At 40.4% G+C, this 20,705-nt stretch overlaps 1 protein-coding gene across 6 annotated transcripts in view; it reads right to left on the bottom strand.

The window, feature by feature from the left end:
* DYNC1I1 (dynein cytoplasmic 1 intermediate chain 1) overlaps positions 1 to 20,705 on the bottom strand; it is a gene marked incomplete at its 5' end in the record, with an annotated part of 260,581 nt that overhangs the window by 39,432 nt on the left and 200,444 nt on the right. For all 6 annotated transcript variants that reach the window (XM_080936204.1, XM_080936205.1, XM_080936206.1 and 3 more), the window contains 3 exons: positions 12,376 to 12,520; positions 15,662 to 15,795; positions 18,370 to 18,483. In XM_080936204.1, coding sequence (XP_080792330.1) covers positions 12,376 to 12,520; positions 15,662 to 15,795; positions 18,370 to 18,483 — 393 coding nt within the window. The remainder of the gene's footprint in view (positions 1 to 12,375; positions 12,521 to 15,661; positions 15,796 to 18,369; positions 18,484 to 20,705) is intronic.

Raw genomic sequence — 20,705 nt, 5'->3', positions numbered from 1 at the left:
GTGGAGGATCAAACTAACCAGGCACCAGTCAAGTTCACAGGTGAGTGGAAGTTGTATCTCTAGCAAACTTCCAGGGATAGGTCACTGACTCATCCTGCAGTGCAGCTTGGCCTGGCAAAAAGGTAACAGGCACCAGGTTTTTAATCATTCTGAAAGGTCCTAAGTAAGTAGGGACCTGGTGACTTAACACAGATGTTTTCCTGCTTTGGACTTGGGTTTAGTCTGAGCCAATGAACCAGGGAACAGGAGAGAAAGTTATTTAGATCTGCTGCCAATTCCACAACATTCCTTTCCAGAAACTTCCACAGAACTGGTGAGCTTCCAGTAGTAAACACAGAGGTTTGGTTGCCCTGGATTTATGGGAAGGCTGGTTACTCCACTTTGGAGGTTTTATTGATTAATTATATTTGTTTTTCCACTATAAGATTCCATTTATTCTTTACAAAGCCCTATGGGAATAAGATAATTTTTCAATATGTATTGTGTGGAGTTGATAAAGTCATATTTTTCTCAATGAACAAATTGCACTTTTTATATTTTATATTACACATAATATAGGCAAACTAACATGAATTGAATATGGGATGGAATCAAAGCAACATCCTGTTTAAATATAAACATAAACAACATACATACAAACATTATATCTATCTATCTATCTATCTATCTATCTATCTATCTATACATATATATATATATGTGTGTGTGTGTTTAAATTCCTTTAGAAATAACAGGATTTGTGTGAATTGTGAGCTATAGCAGTTTTCTGGACCCAAGAAGGATGAGTAAAAGAATCTTCACACTGGTCTAAAGTTGGAAAGAAATTCTAAGTTGATAAAAATGCTCAATTACAGTATTGAAACAAGTGACCAGACAGCTATCAGAGAGTTCAGATGAGACAAGAATGCAGGGAACCATATGATGAAGTCACATATAGAGACCCGTAGAAAAGCAACCAATCAACATGCACTGTTGTGGAGCCCACTCCCAATCAATTAGCATGTCCACAAGACACTCCCACACCCAAAGCTCTGAAAACATTGCAGAAGAGGAGTGGAAAGATTTTGGAAGGCAGAGGACCACAGAGTTTGCTGTGAGGTTGTGTCTCCTAATAACATCAGAAGCTACACCTATGGAGTCAGACCAACATGACCAAGCCCAAAGGTGAGCGGAACAGGAAACCAATGGATGTATCAAATTGGATAGGCTCAGGAGGCCTCAACCCTAAACCAGGAACTAAAGAAAACTTTCAAGGTTGGGGGCAGGAGAGGAGGTCTTCCCTAAAGAAGAGCACACCAAAGGATTGTTCAGGGACTAACAATAAATCTTGAAAATATACATACAATTGACCACTACATGGATTCCACAGGTTATATTTATGCACTAAATAACAGTTGATGAAAAAAAGAGGCCATGTATTTGAAGGAGGGTGGGGGAGGGGTATATGGGAGGTTTTAGAGGGAGGACAGGGAAATGATGAAATGAAATCAAAATACAGTCTCAAAAATAAACAAAAAGATGAAAGAAAAAAAAAGCCAAACAGGTGAGGTCATATGGCAGTGTGTTTATAAAATCAAGTGACACCACTGGAACAATCCTGACGACCCATCTCATCAGGACATTTCTATGGGGGGAAATTAGAGAGGAGGTCTACATACGGGTTCAGAAGGGAAGACCATGTATGGATCCGGTATCTACCACTAACCATGAGCATGCGCACAATTAACTCACATTGAAGCACAAAGGTGAACAGAATGTTCCGTGGAGCGAGTGGAGCTCACAGCGAAGGCTGGTCTGAGTTATTAGCCCATCACTGTGATCAGTGTACTGTGGGGAGGTGACATGAACCGAGAACACACTGCCACAGTGCACCACACTAAGCAAAAGGCAACAAGGTTCCATTCTACCACAATACAGAAATAAATTCAATTTATTGGATCTAGGAAACATAAAGGATAAAGGAATGACTACAGTTCCATAATTCCCCCATAGGGCCATACTTCAGAAGGTTAAGGGTCTCCATCTTGGCTTCATCTCCCAATGATGCCATCCTGGGGACCTAATTTGATACATGGCTTCAGAGGACATTTTAGACCAAACTGTACCACCCACTAAATCACTTGAACATACAAACCACACTATGTGTGATTCTGTATTGAATAACAATGATAGTAATAACTGTCGATACCTCTCTCATTGCTCGCTGTGTATGCTTGGCTATTGCTTAAGAGTTTCACCCACACTAACTATTTTAACCTTTACACACAGATGGAATAGCAGAACAGTTAAATAATCATTATAGACTCACCAGCAGCCATTCTAAAAGTCTGACAGCCCAGCCTTCTGCGTACCCTCTTATCCTGCCTGAGGTTCCTTCCTTGTTCTCCCTTACTTCTGGATGACACAGGCTTTGAGATGTCCATTGAGGACTTTTGTTTCCTTTTTTTTTTTTTTTCCTTCCTGTGAGTTGAGAATACCCCTAATAAACTACAGTGTGGACATGTGCAAGGCCCCACTCTTCTCGAGGAGTGAAAGAGACTTTCATCACGAGCTTCAGAAAGAGTGCCCCTGTCTGTAACAGGCTATAATATCTCAGTGAGTGATTGTCCAGGAGCAAGCATCCTAGGCACAGAGACACTGGGAGCCTCCAATTCCCATCACTGGCTGAGTGTTCTAGAGAGAGAACATTCTGGTGACTCAGAGCTTTAGGTTTAGTTTCAACTGGGAATAGCAGTTCTACTCATTGGCCTGGTAAGGAGTATCGTGAGAATTGCTACTTTATTCCTGGGTGGCTGCCCAGGGGATTTTTTTCTCACCTCCATATTATTCTAGTCTCTTAAATATTCCCTAATTAGATTCTAAATGCCTAATGCCAGTTTTATAATTATGATACATGCTAATTATGTTATGAATTTCATCGCTTAATACCACTGATAATAAAACATTTTTAATAGTATGTCATCTTTAACACACATCTTATATAGAATCCAGGGTTTATTTGTACACATGTTAACCCAATGATTTAATAAGTGTTTACTACGCTAGAGGTACTATGCCTGGCACTGGGAATAGAGAAAAAAAAATATATTTCTACTCAAGGACCCCACAGTCTCGCAGGGGGAAGAAAAGACATACATCCATTGTAGTTTAGTGGATTAAATGAGTGTGTGTGTTTTAAGATTTATTCTTTTGTTTATTTATTTATTGACTTTATGTATATGAGTACACCATAGCTGTCTTCAGACACACCGAAAGAGGGCCTCGGATCTCATTACAGGTGGTTCCATGTGGTTGCTGGGATTTTAATTCAGGACCTGTGGAAGAGCAGTTAGTGCTCCTAATTGGTGAGCCACTCTCTAGTCCATGGACTAGAGCATTTTAAACTTTGTATTATATATATTTACCAATTTTAAAAATTATTATAATATATAATCATTCTTAATTTATCTGAAAAGAAATAAACTATTGTTTGTTTGGCTGGTTTTGATTTTCAAGACAAGGTATTGCTGTATTGGAACTCACTCTGTAGAGCAGGTTAGCATCAAACTCAGAGATCCACCCCCCTCTGTCCCCCAAGTGCTGGGATTTAAGGTATGTCACCACTGCCTGGTTTAACATTTGTTTCTTAAGGAAAGGCTCCTTCCAATCTTTTATTTGAAACAATTTCAAATTATTATTGTTTCTTAGTAACTAGGAGGGAAGGCAATCAATTTAGGGAGTCACTTTACATTTTAGCTCTAGCACAGGCTATCCATCAGGGAAGCCTTTCTGATTTTCACAGTAAGGGCTTAGAAACCGATGATTATTTGTGCCAAGTCGTTATCTGTCCGTCACTTAGAACATCTCATCCTTCATGTCACTTCTCTGTTGAAAGATTAGCAGCCAGAAATGCATTTCAACTACCAGGGCAGAGTGCGCAATGTCAAGATATACTCAGAGAGAGGAGATTTCTATCAATCAAACACGCACCATGGAAACACCAGGCTTGTGCCCAGTACTGCCGTCAAATACCAACATGGGAGTTAAGTCAGCCCGTATACTAGCTCCGTCAATATAAGAGACTTAAATGTCAGATCTCAAAAATCGAATGCAGAAAGAATTTAGCTGATAGTGTCAACACAAGCAGAAGAAACATAAGCTCTTGGAAGTTCAAGGAAAAGAACTGTCCTGGCAAATACATGAGCAGTATCAGGAAGCTAAATCCTTAAGGAACTGTACCAAGGCCAAAGCAAATATTAACCTAATGTTTAATTGGAGTCCACAGAAACTTTCCAAACTGGATGAAAAGATAAAGTCTAAAGACTCATAACTCGTCTAGCCACTAAGCTAAACTTTAGCATAGGGGAAAATGTGAGCCCAAACCTCAGCAAACAGAGAAGCAGAGAGGAATATGAATGTTCTAATCCAGCCAAGAGCACATACTTCATTTCTGACCATCAGCTGCAGCCTTATTTAATGGATGGGTACGGTAACATGCAAAGGTATAGTAAAAAGTCAGAGTTGGTACTCAGAATTTATTCAAGCACTGCATGTCTTATTTTTAAAAGGGTCGTCAAGGATAGGCCTAAGAATGAAGCATTTTACTCTACCCCCAAGTGCTGCCTCACTCTCTGATGCTCTCTGAAAAGATGCTCAGAAGGACAGACCACCAGTAAAGCAATAAAGTCATCAATGCAGATGAAAATGGCAAAATGACTCTTGGAACAGACAAGAGGGCAAGGCTGATTGGCTTTTGAAGGTCTAGCTGAGGTCATGGGGTCAGAGGGAGATTGAGGAGGCTGAGGCTGCGTGTTGGTGGGAACATGCAGGAGCTAAACAAGGCAAAAAGGTGGATGATGGGCATAATCGGGGAAGTAGAGAAACAGGATCAGGCGACATTCGTTCTATGGCAGGTTCTACAGGCAGAAAGCCTGTGCTGTCCTGGTCTCCAAACCCTAGTCAGTACATAGCTAATGGCCCACCATCTATCAAAATTGCCCACATGCTCTCAATTAGCTGTGTATATTGGGGATTAACCATAACAATAGTATTTTCTACATCTATTTACATTCCAATTCTTTACTTCCTGGGGTGAAGGTCACAGCATTTGTTTTCATACTCCTTCATTATTGTACCCTTCAAAATAGGATGTGACCACACTTAGAAATGAGATTGGATGTAAAGATGCCTGTAGGATGCTTGTCTAGCTCTTGTGAAGCCCTAGGTTTGTATCCCTGTCCTATCAGAAAAGTAAACAAGTAATAAATATAAACCCAATAAGATAAAGTGGTGTCATTAATGCTATTGTCTTAACTGTCTGACCACCCCGGATATATCCAAGGGAGGATTTAATGATTACTCATCTCATTTTTTCCTTTTGTAAATCTCTGTCAGTGAGATTAAAAAACAACAAAACAAAAATAAGAACAAACCCACACCCTGATTATAAATGTTTTTTTTTGCCTTTATTTAGATTTTACCTTTTGTTTGAGGCGAGAGCTTTCTTGTAGCTCACGTTTTCTGTGTCAAGCCTGCTGTAATCCTTCTTCTGCCTCTCCAAGGTTGGGCTTTCAGATGAGTACCACAGCTAGCTTACTAACTCTATCATTAGTAATCTCAAAACACGATTAGTTTTTTAAAATTTGTTATCTTTATTTGGATTATTTTCAAAGTTTTGAAGAAATTAAGTCTTTGGAGGATACTATTAATTTGTCTTTTTTTTTTTTTTTTTTCAGTCTTCACGGTTAATTTTGACTGAGCTGAGAGCACCCAGGAGATCAGTAAAGCACATCCCTGGGTACATCAAAGAAGACAAACAGGTCACAAGAGCTCTGACTTTAGGAAAGGATTAACCCTTTGAAAGATAGAAATGTTGTGAGGTGGTAGACAGAGGTGGGGCCTTGCTGGAAAAAGTAGGTCACTGGGCAGGTGTTGCAATGTTTACTTTGCAATGGTCAGCCCCATATTCATCCCCTTGCTTACCTCATGGTATGAGAGGAGGCCTGCTCCCCGACAGAATGAATGAGCCTTTGAAACTGTGAGCAAAAGTAAACCTTCCCTTCCTTCAATTCTTCATACCTGGTATTTTCTCACAACTCCCCCCAAGACCACCTCAGAAGGAGAGAATCATTTGGGGGCAGTATACCCCACTCCACAGAATAAGTAGTAGATTAATTATGTCATAAAATGTAGACTCTAGTCTTATAGTCATGTAAACTGTAGAAGGTCCTCAAGTCTACACAATCTGGGCATCCTTCAGAGTAAGGGATTGCTCTTATCTCTTGCGAAGAACTCTGGGATAAACACCAGTCCTTTCCTTACCATATCTCAGCTCTCATCATGGTCAGCAGACAACTTAGTTCCTTCCGGTTCTCTCTGCTCTACATAACCGTTAGCTAGTTCTACCTGCAACAGCCTGTCCAGGCTTAGACAAGTCACTTTTCCCACTCTCCACCAGGTACCTCTCTCCTGCAGCACCTAATGTTTGTTTCCCCATGTTTCGACCACACAGTATTAATCCACATTTTTTATTATTCCTTCTCTTTAGACCCCAATGTACTCGGGTTTCAAAAACAGTAGGAGGGCTGCACTCTCTCCCCACTAGGCTCTGATGTCACACAAAACTGAGTTTAGACTTTGTTTCTCCAATTATTTGACAAGTGAACCAATTAAGTCATTTAGCCTTCTCATACCTGTTCAATAAAATGGGATACTACCGAGTCAGAGATTCGTAGGGATGATCTAACAGACTCATAACGTATTTAAAACATTACCACAATGCAGTATTACATAAATAAATGTTGATGTGCGCTACCCATGCAAAAAAAAAAAAAAAAAAAAAAAAAAAAAAAAAAAAACTGGTTTTGTATCACAAGAATTCTTTGTAATCAAGTTGTAATTGATTACCCCCATCATCTAATAAACTGAAAATTAGTATCAAGCACAGCTGTCTCTCCATCCTTATTTCCCAACTGGAACCTTACTTCCTAGTCTTTGGATAAAAATGTCTGCTTATGCCATTGTTCACTCAGCTGCCTGGAATGCATCCTGGCCCCTGTTTATGAGAAAAACCACTCCAACAACGTTTCTGCTTCGCAGTGAAGTCTTCACTGACAGCGGTCTAGTGATGAGACTTGATGTGGTTAGGGCTGGGGCTGAGGATGTGTAATGTGTTTTAATCTCGACTCCTTCAAGCTGCCCTCATTCTGCACAGTTCCTAGTCTGAACTTAAGCCCCGCCCCACTTCCTCCCTCTCTGTAGGTCTGCACGGAATTTATTTATTTATTTATTTTTGGTAGAAATTTCTATTAGTATGTATCTTCTCAAAGAGCAACAACCACAATTTACTTCTTTCCAGATGTTTCCAGCATGTTCCCAACCCCATCACCGTGGGTCTCTTGTTCTATAATAAATGCTTCTCCCCCAACCCCTCGTCAGCCTTCCGGTTGGTAGGTCTCTATACCTCACTGGAATCCTAGACCAACATAAGACTTCCCTTCCTGTCTTGGCTAAAAAGCTGACCTTGGTCAGGCGGCAGCTGTTTGTTACTGTGCGTCCTCTTTCCAAATAGTGAGTGCAAAGGCTTCTTCTTTTCTCTTTGGGACTGCTTCACCATTCTTCCACTCCAGGGACAAGCCTAGCCACGCACCTCTAGCATCTTTTGCATTTTTTGCTCTCTCCAAAAAGAGGAGTGTATGGAGGAAGAGGAGGTGGAAGGAAGAAGGAGCTGAAGCACGTGGCCTGGAGAAACTGCAAATTCTAAGGGATCTCATAGCTGGGGAACACAGTAGTGCAATGGTAGATCTGTCCAATCTAGGCATGTAGCTTGTATTCATATTAATTAAGTTGTACAGAGAGGTTTCAGCAACAGTGAAACACAACATCCTCACATCCTACTCTCTAACACCAATCTCTTACCATCATCTTTCCCAGTTACTTCCTTCCTACCCATTCTTTGATCCTCTCTGGGTTTCCAGATGTTCGTTCCCCTTCCTCCTCCTGTCCGTTTTTCTTTCCTATTTTCATGAGCTTATAACACCAAATACCTTCTTGTTTCTAAGTCCCAGTACCATGTTCTAGTTTACTTGAACACAAATGCTCCGCCACCGTGCCCAGAGCTGTTTGTGTTCTGTTGACACATTTTGTTTCTTATTCATGAATCTACAGAGCTGAAAGCTGTTCCCTCCAGCATTTCTACTTCCGTTCACCAGAGAACTGAGTCTCCTACTTTGTTAAGAAAATAGTCATCAGTGTTTGCTTTCCTCCCGTCACTAGGCCTGCTAGATTGTGTTTGTCCTTCCCTGTACTAACTGTCCCTCTATTATTACAGAACAGTTGTCATTGCCCAATTTTAAAGTTCATTTCTCTCTCGTGCTAAGGATACTATTTATGCTGGCATGTTAACTACCCATTCCTCCAGCACATGCCTACAGATTTCCTTTTCTTCCTTTACCAGTCAATCTATAGGAGTGACATTGAGAAGCATCTTACAATCCCAGCAACAATAACAGGAACCAACCACTGTGGCATATGTCTGGCATCCTAGTCCTAGGGAGGCTCAGGAGTTCGAAGCTAGTCTGTGATGGGGTAATTTTGAGGTCATCTCAGACAACAAGACTCCATCTTAAACTTAAAAACTCTAAAGAAATAAAGAAATATCCTTGGTGTTCCAGCTGCTTTTCACCTGTACACATTCCTTCATCTATTATAATTTGTGCTCTTTTCTCATGTGCCAAAGAAATTGTGTTTTCCTTGAACACTGGGAGCTTCTGGGTTGGCAAATAGAGCCGGCATATCACAGTTCTGAATATTTGTCAGTGTTATTTACTCCTAGGTTTTTCTTTAAACATTGTTAGAGAAGACTTCAAACATGGCAAACATATTGATAAATAGACTAATGTCAATCACTCAGCTTCAGTAATTACCAACGCACATCCAGTCTCCTGTATCTATATTCATAAGCTCTCCCTTTCCCAAATGGCTTATTTTGAGCAAATCACTGGCAGCAGTATAGAAAATATATTTATATTTTCTATAAATATTCTGGTATGCATCCCCTGAAAGGTAATCCCATTTAAAATTATTATAATATCATATTTAAAGATTCATGAATGCCATTAAATAGCAGTCATATGTCTTTGACAGCTTTCTAAACCCTTTAAACAAGCTGACAGTTTTAAGTAAGATTTGTTCAAGGTCCTTATTTTGAGATATCTGAAAAGGCTCAAGCTCCTTTTCTTCCCCTATTTTTTAATATGTAGTTTCTATTTAATTTTTTTTTGTTTTTGTTTGTCTTAGCCTTGTTGCGGTTTTTTTTTTTTTTTTTGTTCTATTTTGTTTTAACAGATAGTTTATATTTCATTTGTTTTTTGTTTTGTTTTGGTTTTGGTTTGGTTGTTGTTTGTTTTAGCTTTGTTGTAGAAATGAAATCCCTTATCTTGTCAATTTCCCTACAGCCTGGCAGGGCTGCCTAATTACCTGTTGTGTTATTTAACACATTGTTTCCTTTTGTACCTAATCTCAGAGAGCTGAAGAGAGATATGATTCAGGACTTTTTTTTTCTTTTTTTCTTTTCTTTTTTTTTTTTTTTTTTTTTTTTTTGGTGCAAGCCGTCTATAAAAGTGACATACCTACTATCCTAATTACATGTATGCTTTCTAATTTTTATAATATTGTTAGTCATAATTATTACTGGAATCATTAGGATTTATAAAATGATACAATTCAAATATGTTTCATATTGCTGTCCCAACTGGAAAACACACACACACACACACACACACACACACACACACCATTAGTAACCTTGTAGCACAAGTCTTTTGGAAAAGATGGAATAAGTATTTTATTTTTTCTCTTACTCATCAATTTTCAAAGCAATGAGACCTGTCTATTATTTTCCAAAGATGATCCATAAATATTTTTATGTTGACTTTTTTCTTCAAAGCATCAAACAGTCTTAAAACAATCACCCTTATTTGGATCTTGGCCAGAAGAACTTACTCAGGATGAGTTCTAAGTCCTTTGACCAAAAGCTTCATAGTAGTGGTCATAAAGCTGTTGCTTCAGACGGAGAATGAGACCCTCTACTGGGTCCCTAGTTTAGTGTGGACTTGCATTGAGAGAGCACAGTTGGAGATCAGGAAGGTCTTGGCCATAGAGTGGTCAGTTTCTAGAGCTTTCTTGAACATAGAAAAATGCGTTTTTGAGTTTTTCTAATTAGAAGATAATACATACTCCAAATTCTTATGGACACTTGTAAATTAGTAGTGCTAGAGAACTGTTACTTTATTCTGAGCCTCTGTATCTCCTTTTAACCCACTGATCATATGATGGTTCTCAGCGACAGTAACAGAACAGTTTATTTTGCATGGACAGACAGACCAAACTGTCAGAAAAGTGGCAGCCAATGCCTACCAGTCATATTAGGACTAGAACTGGTTTAAGGCAGTTTGTTTTTCTGGTATTTCCTCCCCTTGAAATATATAGCTTTAGAAATGTATCCCCAAGTGTGGGATGTTGAAGCCACTTCAAACTCTTTCTCAGTGAAGAGATATTTTTTTTGTCTTCACTTTGAAGTGCACTAAAGGGATTCATATCATGTTCTTTTAGATTTTCTTACAAATTAAATTCCCCTGTGAATCAATTTTTAAGTTGTCTTATTTTTTTTTAAATCAAGAAAATACTTTAATGACCCCCATATCAAATGCACCAAGCAGAGTATATTCAAAGAAATGTGATCACTGTTTTTGTTAAGCATATAATGTGTGTTGGTCATTGTTCAAAGTTTCAAAACAAAATAAAGAAACAGAAGAAATGACAAAGTACTATTCACATTTCTTCCCACCTTGCTCTTCTTATTTATATATATTTTTGAGAGTTCAATTTATAATAACGTGGAGAAGTCATTCTTTCCTATTTCTCCTCTCACAGTGCCCTGTTAATGAAGACTTTACGGTTGGTTTTTTTATTCAGCCTTTTGTTCTCTGGTTACCCTTTCAATGACTGCTCTTTAGCAGACATCCCTTTGTGTTTTGTCTCCTGTATCTTTGGCATGGATTTTCTAATATGAGGATGCCTCATTAGGATCCTCGGTATTTTCAGATCTTTCTAGAGGATTCTCCACGATTTTGTACCACTTTGCATCCCCAACAGCACAGTACAAGAGTGGGCTGGGTGTTTCCAGATCTGAAATGGTCACATCCTGTACACCTGATATTTGGAAATAGATTTTTGAATGAATGTGAATTTCATTTGAATTTTCCCCTTCAAAAGAGGTCACGAATATTTTCAGACAGTTGTGGGTCACATCTGTCATCCTAACATGATCATTTCCCTGAAGACCCGTGAACACACCCACAGAAACTGCTCTCTTCCATCCCTTGACATGTTTTTCACTCCCTTCTCTGTTGCCCCAACGAGTGACTACCTTTGAGACACTCCTGCTCAAAGTCTCCAAGCTTCCTTCCAGATCCTGTGACTACAACTGTCATAGCTCTTCTGACAGCTATAGATCTGCACCTGCAGCTCAAAGCTCTCCACAGAACTTCCCAAGTACCTTCCTTGTGTGAACTTCAATGCATGCACTGAAGGCTACCACAGGTCACTAGTCTCTTTGTTCGAGGACACATCTCTATGGTTCTGTGCATGTATGTGTGTAAGTGTGCTTACTGTTGGGTGTGCTTCTGTGAAGGCCAGGGGTCGGGGCTGGGTGTTTTCCATTTTGTCATTTTCTACCTTACTATTTTGACAGAGGGTCCCTTGGTGGACCCAGAGCTTCCCATTTTGGTCAGATCGGCATCTCCCCTAATTCCTTGGATGCTGCTTACTCTGTCTCAACAGTTCTTCCTGTCAAATCACACTAATCACCCACTTCTCTTGCTTTCATACTTCTGTCTGTGATTGTCTTCTTTCCTTCTGTCTCAAACTTTCCAGCTCTACAACAACTCTCTTCTCTAAGCCACTACAACTTTTATTTTTCCGTGACAGAACAAATGACAGTTAAAGCACGAGTAACTTATATCTCAACATACCAGCTGAGAAACCGCAAAGGGCTCAAGAAACCAAAATAGATGAAAGATACGCAATCAAATAACAGGACAAACCATGCAAACATCCCCCCCCACAGCTATGAATGTGTGTAAGTAAATGCTACAGATTCTAGGGAGATTTACAGCAAGATTTGTGTGGGTTAACATATGTATTTGACCTGTGTTCAAGTATAACTCAAATGTTCGTAATAATTACGGACAGTGAAAAGACCCTGGTAGATGGAGCTCCCCAGTAGGTTGTCTGAATCTCAACACCAGGTAACAGCTGTTCTCTGCAACACCCCCAGAAGGGAAACATCCTCTCCTCTTGTGTATTATGGGATAGTTTCTGTCAAGGCATCCTTACCTTTGTGGTCCACAGTTTGACAGTCCAGTCAAATGATGATGTGACAAACAGATGAGAAAAGTCGATGGGACCCACTGCCATGTGGCAGTTAATGCCTGTCACTGGCCCTTGGTGACCTTCAAAGGTCTCCCCGATGCCAGCTTTGCTGCAGAGAGTAAACATGTGGCATTTCAGTGACCTTTGACAAGCAACAACTGATTACAAACAACAGCTCTCATCTCTGCCTACGTTAAAACAACCATAAATGATGAGGAATGAAACCAGTTTTTTTTTTTTTTTCACGGAGGTTTGGAGAGAAAGACACCTACACTTAAGAAATCTTGAGAATTAAATAAGACAAATTGTATCATTTATCCATTTCCTGTGGTCTTACAGATTTCTATTGTTGGGAAGCTGCTACAGTGAAACAAATTCACTTGAATCTCAGAAGCTTTCTTAGTTATGATGCAAGGAGTCCTGAGATACCCAGGCCCCATTTGAGTGCTCTCTAAGGAGTTCAATACTTTACAATTCAGTATTTCTTTGAATTGGCTTTACAATACAATAATTATTTGAAAGAATAGTTGTTTATTCCTTCTAGGAAGTTTCTTAAGTTGACATGTCTAAAACATGTGGCATTTTATGCAAAGGGTTGTTACCTAAATATAATTCACATGTTATCACTATAATTCCATAAAAATGATACGTTCATTTCACTGGAAACTGACAAAAGATTAGAGATTTATTCTGTAAATTCCATAAAGGAACATTTTTTTTTTTGCTGCCAAGTGTCTAGTATACAATAAGTACTCTATAAATATTTGTTGAACTATACAAGAGAAAAAGGAAAACAAACTTAGGCTCCTTAAAAGAGCACACCTGAGAATAGAGATGCACGTTTCAAAAGTCATTTTCAGATATAGATTATTTAACCAGGCTAAGATCATTTCCAGTCTTTTAAAAATTATATAATAACCTGCATGCAGTCATACATAATTAGGAAACGTTTAGAACATATATCAAAAATATTACATCTTAAAAATCCATATGCATGAGGTTGTAAGTATGACGAACATTCGGGGATGTCACTAATAGTGAAATCGAATTCGGTTATTTAAACATTTGGCCCCAGGAGAGCACCAATAAACGTCAGTGTGCTGAGTTAAAATTGAGGAAAACACTGTTGAATCTGTGCCATGTAACAAGCACTCAGTGATTTTTGCCCAGGAAAATGGCTAACAGTGCTTCTCACGCTCGATCAGCAAAATGTGCTCTGACGAACATGAGTAGCTGATGTTTGAAGAGGCCCCTGGTGAGACGCCCTCGATTTTAGCAGCATCCTGAAAGGATTTATAGGGTGCAAAGTGAAGACCTTATTTAATTTGTGGAAGTGGATTTGCACTTACATTGGGTAAAGAGTAGAAACCCCCAGCTCTCTCCTGTAATCCTTAATCACCCATTTAACACTATGACAGAGCCAGTGCTTGCTGTTTAACAACCTCACCAAGATTTCAATTCTGTATTTCAGATGGATGGACCAATGTCAAAAGCAAAGCCAATTTTTTAGTTAAAGACATGTGTGGTATGAGTCATAGACACATTCTTTCGCAGAACAATGCATATTCTGGGCCCGCTTGCAAAAGCCACAAAATAAAAATACCCAACATTTAGAAAGAGATTCACCTAAAAAAAAATGAAAAAAAAAGTTTACACTCCAGCTTTTAAACATCCAGAGTGTACACACCCGTGTTGTAACTGGATCGGGTTAACCTGAAGTCTGTCTTTTTGATGCACACAGAGATGGAACTGTGGCTACATGTTTCACTCACTGGGCTCCGTGTGTCACTTAATGGCATTTTTATAGGTATTATATATATTTATGCACTTGTTAGAAACAGTGCCATCAGCTTCCCAATGACAAGAACCAGGTTTAAATGGTGCCCGTGTATCTGGAATATTCAGCAATGCTCTCTGTGGGGGGGGGGGAGCATGTTTGAACAGCTGAATCACTTCATCAGATTTTATGTTGGTGTGTGGGCTTGGTCACATCTTATTATTGTAGAGATTCTGGGCATGGACCTGAATGGCCATTTTGTTGGGAACCAAAACCAGTAGAAACAGCACAACTTGGTTGCTTAGAGTGCACAAATTCATGTAGCTGAGCTTAAACCTGAACAGCCTACAACAAGCGTGAGAGATGAGAAAAATCAATTGGCTGAGAACTATGGAGGTGAAAGAGAAATTAAGCATCCCCGAGGATACAAGGACCCTTTCAAAAGATGTAAGGCCACCTGTTAAGTCCAAATGGCAGGAATCCATGTCGGTGCTAATGGCTGCTTTCGGAGAAATCTGCCAGTCTCTCCTGGGAACTGCACTCGAAGTGCTGTGTCCATTCCATAGTGTTTCAACCCTTCCGACTTGGCGGGAGGGTCTTAAAGTACTTCTTTCATTATTTAGATACTGTCATTTCTCTTATTTCCTATTTATATTTTCACCTCTTCGCCTGGTGCCAGATACCGAGGCAGGAAATGAGAGATGAAAGGAAAACAGGTTTGCGATGGAGATGTGGTAGGTGAGTGACTCATTGGGCAACCACGGGGCAGATGCTACTGTGGACGTGTGGAATAGTTTGGAGACTAATTATGACCGACTATGGTCCTCTCTTGCTCACCCTACTTCTGTTGTTTTGGTGGGTGGCTCTTATCATCTTTAATCGATCATTTGCTTTCGTATCAGTGTTTACTCTCAACAAGGAAATCAGCTCACGAGCAGCTTGCACTTTATGCTGTTCTCATGAACACTCCTTAAACGAATGAGCTAACAGGATAAGGTGACTCCCTGCAAGCTGTAAGGGGAAGAGAGTCAGAAAGATTTCAGTGTGGAAGCCATGCCTCTGTCAGATGTTTCATGAGGAGGGTTTAGGCAAAGAAGTCAGAAATGCTAGTCCAGGCGGAGAACAAAGCAACTGAGTCACGAGGGCACTGAGGGATAAACAGTACTGGGTGGGTATTAATCTCCGCAGGAAGCATGGTTGAGGCTCTATGACGTGTGCAAAAAATGAGACTGGCAAGGGCTCGGGAGTGTGACAGGAAGTCAAACATTGTTCTTCGATGTGAACTGTGAACTGTCACGGGGTACCCAGATAGATGTGCACTTTAAGCTAATAAAGACTTGAGGTTGTGCCTTACTTTTTTTTTTTTCAGAAATAACTATCTTACAAAGCAAGGTGTTTGTAATCAGGACGGCAAGATTTTGGAAAACGAGGACTAGGTCACCAGAGAGGAAACAGAAAAAAAAAGAAAATCACCTTCCATGACGACAAGCCGTGTAGACGGTACCTTCCTCACTGCCGACCACGAAGTTGTTGACGTCTCCCGTCGGGAAAGCCATCCCCGTAACAGCCACAGGCTTGGACTTATTGTACACCAGCTCCATGCTCTCCTACCAAAACATGGCATGGTTACATTTCCATCTGTCAACTCCTCACAGTGCCAAAGGCAGCATGGAAAAATCATTTGGCTAAATGGTCTGTTTGCTTTTCACACAGCGCTACAAAAGACCCCCACTGTGCTAGAAGCCAGACTCCACTGCCCCTGACATCCAGACCACACTGTATCTCTGGTTTCAGGCCGGCTGGATTTCATCAGCCTGTGCTGCCGCTTCCCCGGGCAGGCAGAGATGACAGGTGAGAATTTAGAAATGAATGGTGCAGAAACTAAAGATAATGCTGTAATGATTACGCTTGTCAGCTCCAGACTTTAATAAAACACACAATACCCTTGTATTTACAAACATTTTTTTTCAAAATCAATTGTTCGTGAGAATACACGTGTATTAATATCAGATGTACCGAGCACATTTGTCACAGAGGGACTGTGGGGCCCGCAGGCACCGAGACCAGGAAATTGTTGCTCGGTTCATGAAAAGCTGACTTCTACAGGAAGAGGATCTCGTGAAGGGTGGCTGTCAGGGGGTACTGGCTCTAAGTCCTTAACACAGCGCATGAGTCACTATTATGATAAAATGTTCTGTTAAATGGAGAGTTAGAGAGTATGTCAAAAGACATACATGTGTCTGGGAACTGAAGAGATGGATGGCTCAGTGGTTAAGACTACTTGCTGTTCTTCCAGAGGACCTGTGTTCCATTCCCTACTCCGGAGTCAGGTAGCTCACAACTGCCTGTAACTCCAATCCGAGAGGACCTGGTGCCTCTGACTTCCATGGACACCTCCGCACACAAGGCATATAGTCATGCAGACACATGTGACAAAGTAAGTGTCTAAAAAGATACTCTGCTAAATTAAGTTTAATGACAATAAAGGATAAGTATCAACCATGGCCCTGATTATTTCTGGCTATTTACATCCCACAGCCTATTTGGTATGTCTGCAGCCCGGCACAAAGTGTTCCTGGATTTGTACAGAAACTCAGATTTTCCTGTGCAAGTCAACCAAGTTACTTAGGCCACAGAGTCCACGAATCGGAAATGCTTGCTGACAGGATACAGTCACACAAACCCTGAGGCCCCATGGGATACTGATCATTCATGGCATCCCTACATTGAGAGCACCGCAGCATGCTGATCAAAGGGAAGCATGCCTCACAGTGATACAGAAAACAGGAACATCTGATGTTCTGCCCTGTCTCTAAAGTGAGCAGCAAGGAAGGAATTGTGTGTCGGTAATTCACTAGGCAAAGGTGGGTCTGGGGGGGAGGGGAGGCAGGCAATTGTGCAATGCCCCACTTGTTTCTGCTGTCTTTGGAGACCAGGCCATGAAATAACCTGTCTCCACACAGAGCCAGGCGTCTGTGGGCATGCTAACACTAATAAAAACGGCCTCGGAGCTCCCACACCACTGGTTTAACCCAAACAAACACATGTTTAATCAGCAAAAATGGGCAATTAAAACTTCCCAAATAGAGGGTTTGCCCTGATATCTGTTTATGATCTCCTTGCTTTTAAAAGAAAACAACATGTTGCTGAGAATTTGAAAGCAAAACCATAAACTAGCTGCACACAACTGCAGGCCTGTATCAAGACCAGCAAGGCCAGGAACCTGAACTGTGAGCTGCACATTAGCACTCTCTCCGTGCCCCTAAAGTTATGTGAAGAACTTAGCTTTAGCCTTCACTACATCTGTAGAGACTTAAAGGCGGTTCTTTACAGCTTCCATATGTCCTATGTATCTTGAAACAAATGCTCGTCAGAAATGGAGTGGGAAACGTTTTAGGGCTGTCATTCCAGAGGAGGGGACAGCAATGGTGAGACCGAGAATTATCTTCTGGAAATCTATGATTTCCCTCACATATCTGCCAAACACTAGCCCAGTGAACTCTTTATGGTTTTAAGTTGAGGGAGAATGCTATACTTTTTCACACAAAGACATGTGGGACGTATGCACATATCTGCATTCATGCTTGCACATGAGTGCCTGTCACACAAGCATGAAGGTGACACTCAGATGCACTCCTTTCTACTCCGGTCCTTTGTTTGGCTTCCGTTACTGAGGTCAGTAGTGGTCTGGAGACATGGGAACTGTGTTCATTTTTGACTTCTTACTTTGTGAGAAAAGAATGGAAGAAGCCAAGCTTTCAAAGATTCCAGAGAGGAAAATAGGCAGTTGTCTAGGGTACAGAAACAGGAAGGAAACAAACAACAGATTGGGTTTCTTTTTTGCTGGGATGTGTTTCCTTCGAGGCAAGTTCCCAGGAAGGGTTGCTCTGCTGAGCTCCAACGTCATTAGCGTTGCTTCCCAATGCTGTAGGGTGAATACAATTCTCACTCCAGGCAACTTCTGTAATCCCTGTGCTTTAAAATGGATTATTCCATTCCATTTGAAACTGACCTAAGGATTAACATATTGCAATAATGACATAATTTGTGGTAGAGGAAATAGGTTTTGGTTTCAAGGGCTGACTGCTGAAACCAGGCCTTAGGGCATTTAGGAGATGTGTTCTTGAGCAGGCTGGTCTTTGAGCCTGGATACTTCACTGTGTAAGCTAAAACAGACATACCTGTGGGGTTGAGAGCATGTCCAGGCTCCAGGAACACATTTTGCCATCGGTAGAGACAGTGATCAGGTTGTGAGCATTCTGTGTCCCAACAACATTGACACAGTACACAGGATGCTGTAAAAACATCAACATGAAGAATCAGAGGTTACTGCAAGGGGAAATGATTGCATTTGAGTGTCAAGCACATTACATTATTCGAAGACAAGGTCTACTAAATGACATCATCTGGCTAGCACAGGAACTTCCAGTCGTTGGCCATTTGTAAGCTTAATTTCTGGAAGAGTCCTGGAGCAACTACTAGTAAAGCAAGTACTTATAGAGTGTCACCTTGCTAAGTTATAGAACCCAACAGAACTGAAGGGAACAAGAACAGGTGAGTGTTAGTGGGGCAGGAGTAAGTAGGAAGAGGAGTCTGGATTTCATGAGTAAGTCTCCACTGCACAGCACAGCTTCTAAACTCCATGCGAATATGAAAAGACACAGTCTTCAAAGGCACAGGACAATCTTCAAAGGATGATGTGTTACTAAACCTGGAGTTTAATGTATTCTTGCCAGTGCCAAACATTTGATAGTACTATCTTTAAAAAGCAGTTAATATACATTAGTTTAATTTGAGGCGGTGTATATTGTTGGTAGATTTATTGTCATAATACCTTTAGTGAGATGGAATGGGGATTTTCTTCATTCCTTTCTTTCTTCCTTCCCTTCTTTCTTTCCTTCCTTCCTTTCTTCTGTCTTTCCTTTCTTTTCCTTTCCTTCCTACCCCCTCCCTCCCTCCCTCCCTCCTTCCCTCCCTTCCTTCCTCCTATCCTTTCTTCCTCCCTTTCTTCCTTCTTTTTGTTCTTTGTTTGTTTGTTTGTTTGTTTTTGGTTTTCTAAGACAGGATTTTCCATGTAGCTCTGGATGTCCTAGAATGTTCTCTGTAGAGCAGGCTGGCCTGAACTCACAGAAATCTGCCTGTTTCTAACTCCAGGGTGCTTAGACTAAAGGCCTGGGCCACCACTGTCTTGCTAGGGTTTTCCTTCACATTATCTCAAAATCTAAGATGACAGATTTATTTTTCAGAGTACCAGTTAGAGATGCATGGAGGCTTAAGTTTAGCCTTGGTCTTGACAAAGGTCATTTACATATCCTGGGAACTAAGTAAGATGCCTTAGCCATCTGTCGGAACTCTAGAAGCTGTTCTGTAGAGTTCTACACAGTAGGGTAAAACCATCTGCAGCTGTTCACTAAACACAGAGTGGAAGGTTAGCATAAGCAGAATCTCACAGCAATTGGGGTTAGATTTCAGGCATCTTAGCCATGAGCAGCCAAACCACAGCTTGTTTGATGCTCCTCTGTACAAACAGCTGACAGTTTAAGCCGTACTCTCAATGAGTTAGTGTCCATAATACCTAGCCACAACTACAATGAAGCGATCTTCAATAGTCGGAAACTGGTATTTTAGAAAGGATGGTTCTGAGGCTATTATTATCATATAAACTCCTGGTCAGAAAGAGCCCCAATAATCATTGCGTGTAGCTGCTTGGCTGCCTCTTCCTAGAACTTGTCCAAACTCGTCTACAACACCTTTCTTAAAGGGAAGTCAGTGTTAGTAGGAACTGCTGGGAGATTTCCCCTCCAGTAGCAGGGGAGCTGCTCTCAGTGTATTTGAGTCACAACAGCACAACTATGTGACTATTTTTTGATTACTGTTTTTTATCCTCTACTTTTAATCCCTCTTTTTCAAAGATGGGCATCATTAATTCGTTCCACTCTTTCTTAGCTACCTAGTTGTCAACATTTTCTTTGTTTGAAAGAAATGTCTGTCTTTTATCAAAGTTCCTTAAGGGTAACCTTCTGAGAGTGATACAGGACTATCTACCAACAATTGGACTGTATAGTGTGGGAATCTGTGGGTCAGTGATTTCATTTTAATACATTGAAAGACAAGCCATGATAATGCATTACAAGAGTACACATGTTCTTTGACCATTCTATCTTCATCCTCTTCCACCCATGTTGATGGACAGGTAATAAGTCCTTTTTTTTTTTTTTTTTTTTTTAATGCCATACTTCTACTGATGGATACCCATGTATAGGCATTATGGGATCCACAAAATGATAAGTATTTGAAACTAAATGTTATTTTAAATCAAATTTCTAAATAATGGAACTGTCTTTCTCAGGTCTTTGGTATTTTGGAATTCAAAGCACTGTACCATCAAACATAACTTAGTAGCTACAAAGCAGACCAAGGCCAATTTGGGGACTAAATGGGAAAAAGAATGTAATAGTTTTGCATAAAAATATTAGATTTAATAAAACTGAAGAATATATGTGAATTAATATTCAGA

This window comes from Micromys minutus (genome assembly GCF_963924665.1).
Source record: "Micromys minutus genome assembly, chromosome: 23".
In the NCBI taxonomy this organism is placed as follows: Eukaryota; Metazoa; Chordata; class Mammalia; order Rodentia; family Muridae; genus Micromys; species Micromys minutus.
Note: the sequence above shows the minus strand (reverse complement) of the source record. Positions and strands in the feature narration are given on the sequence as shown.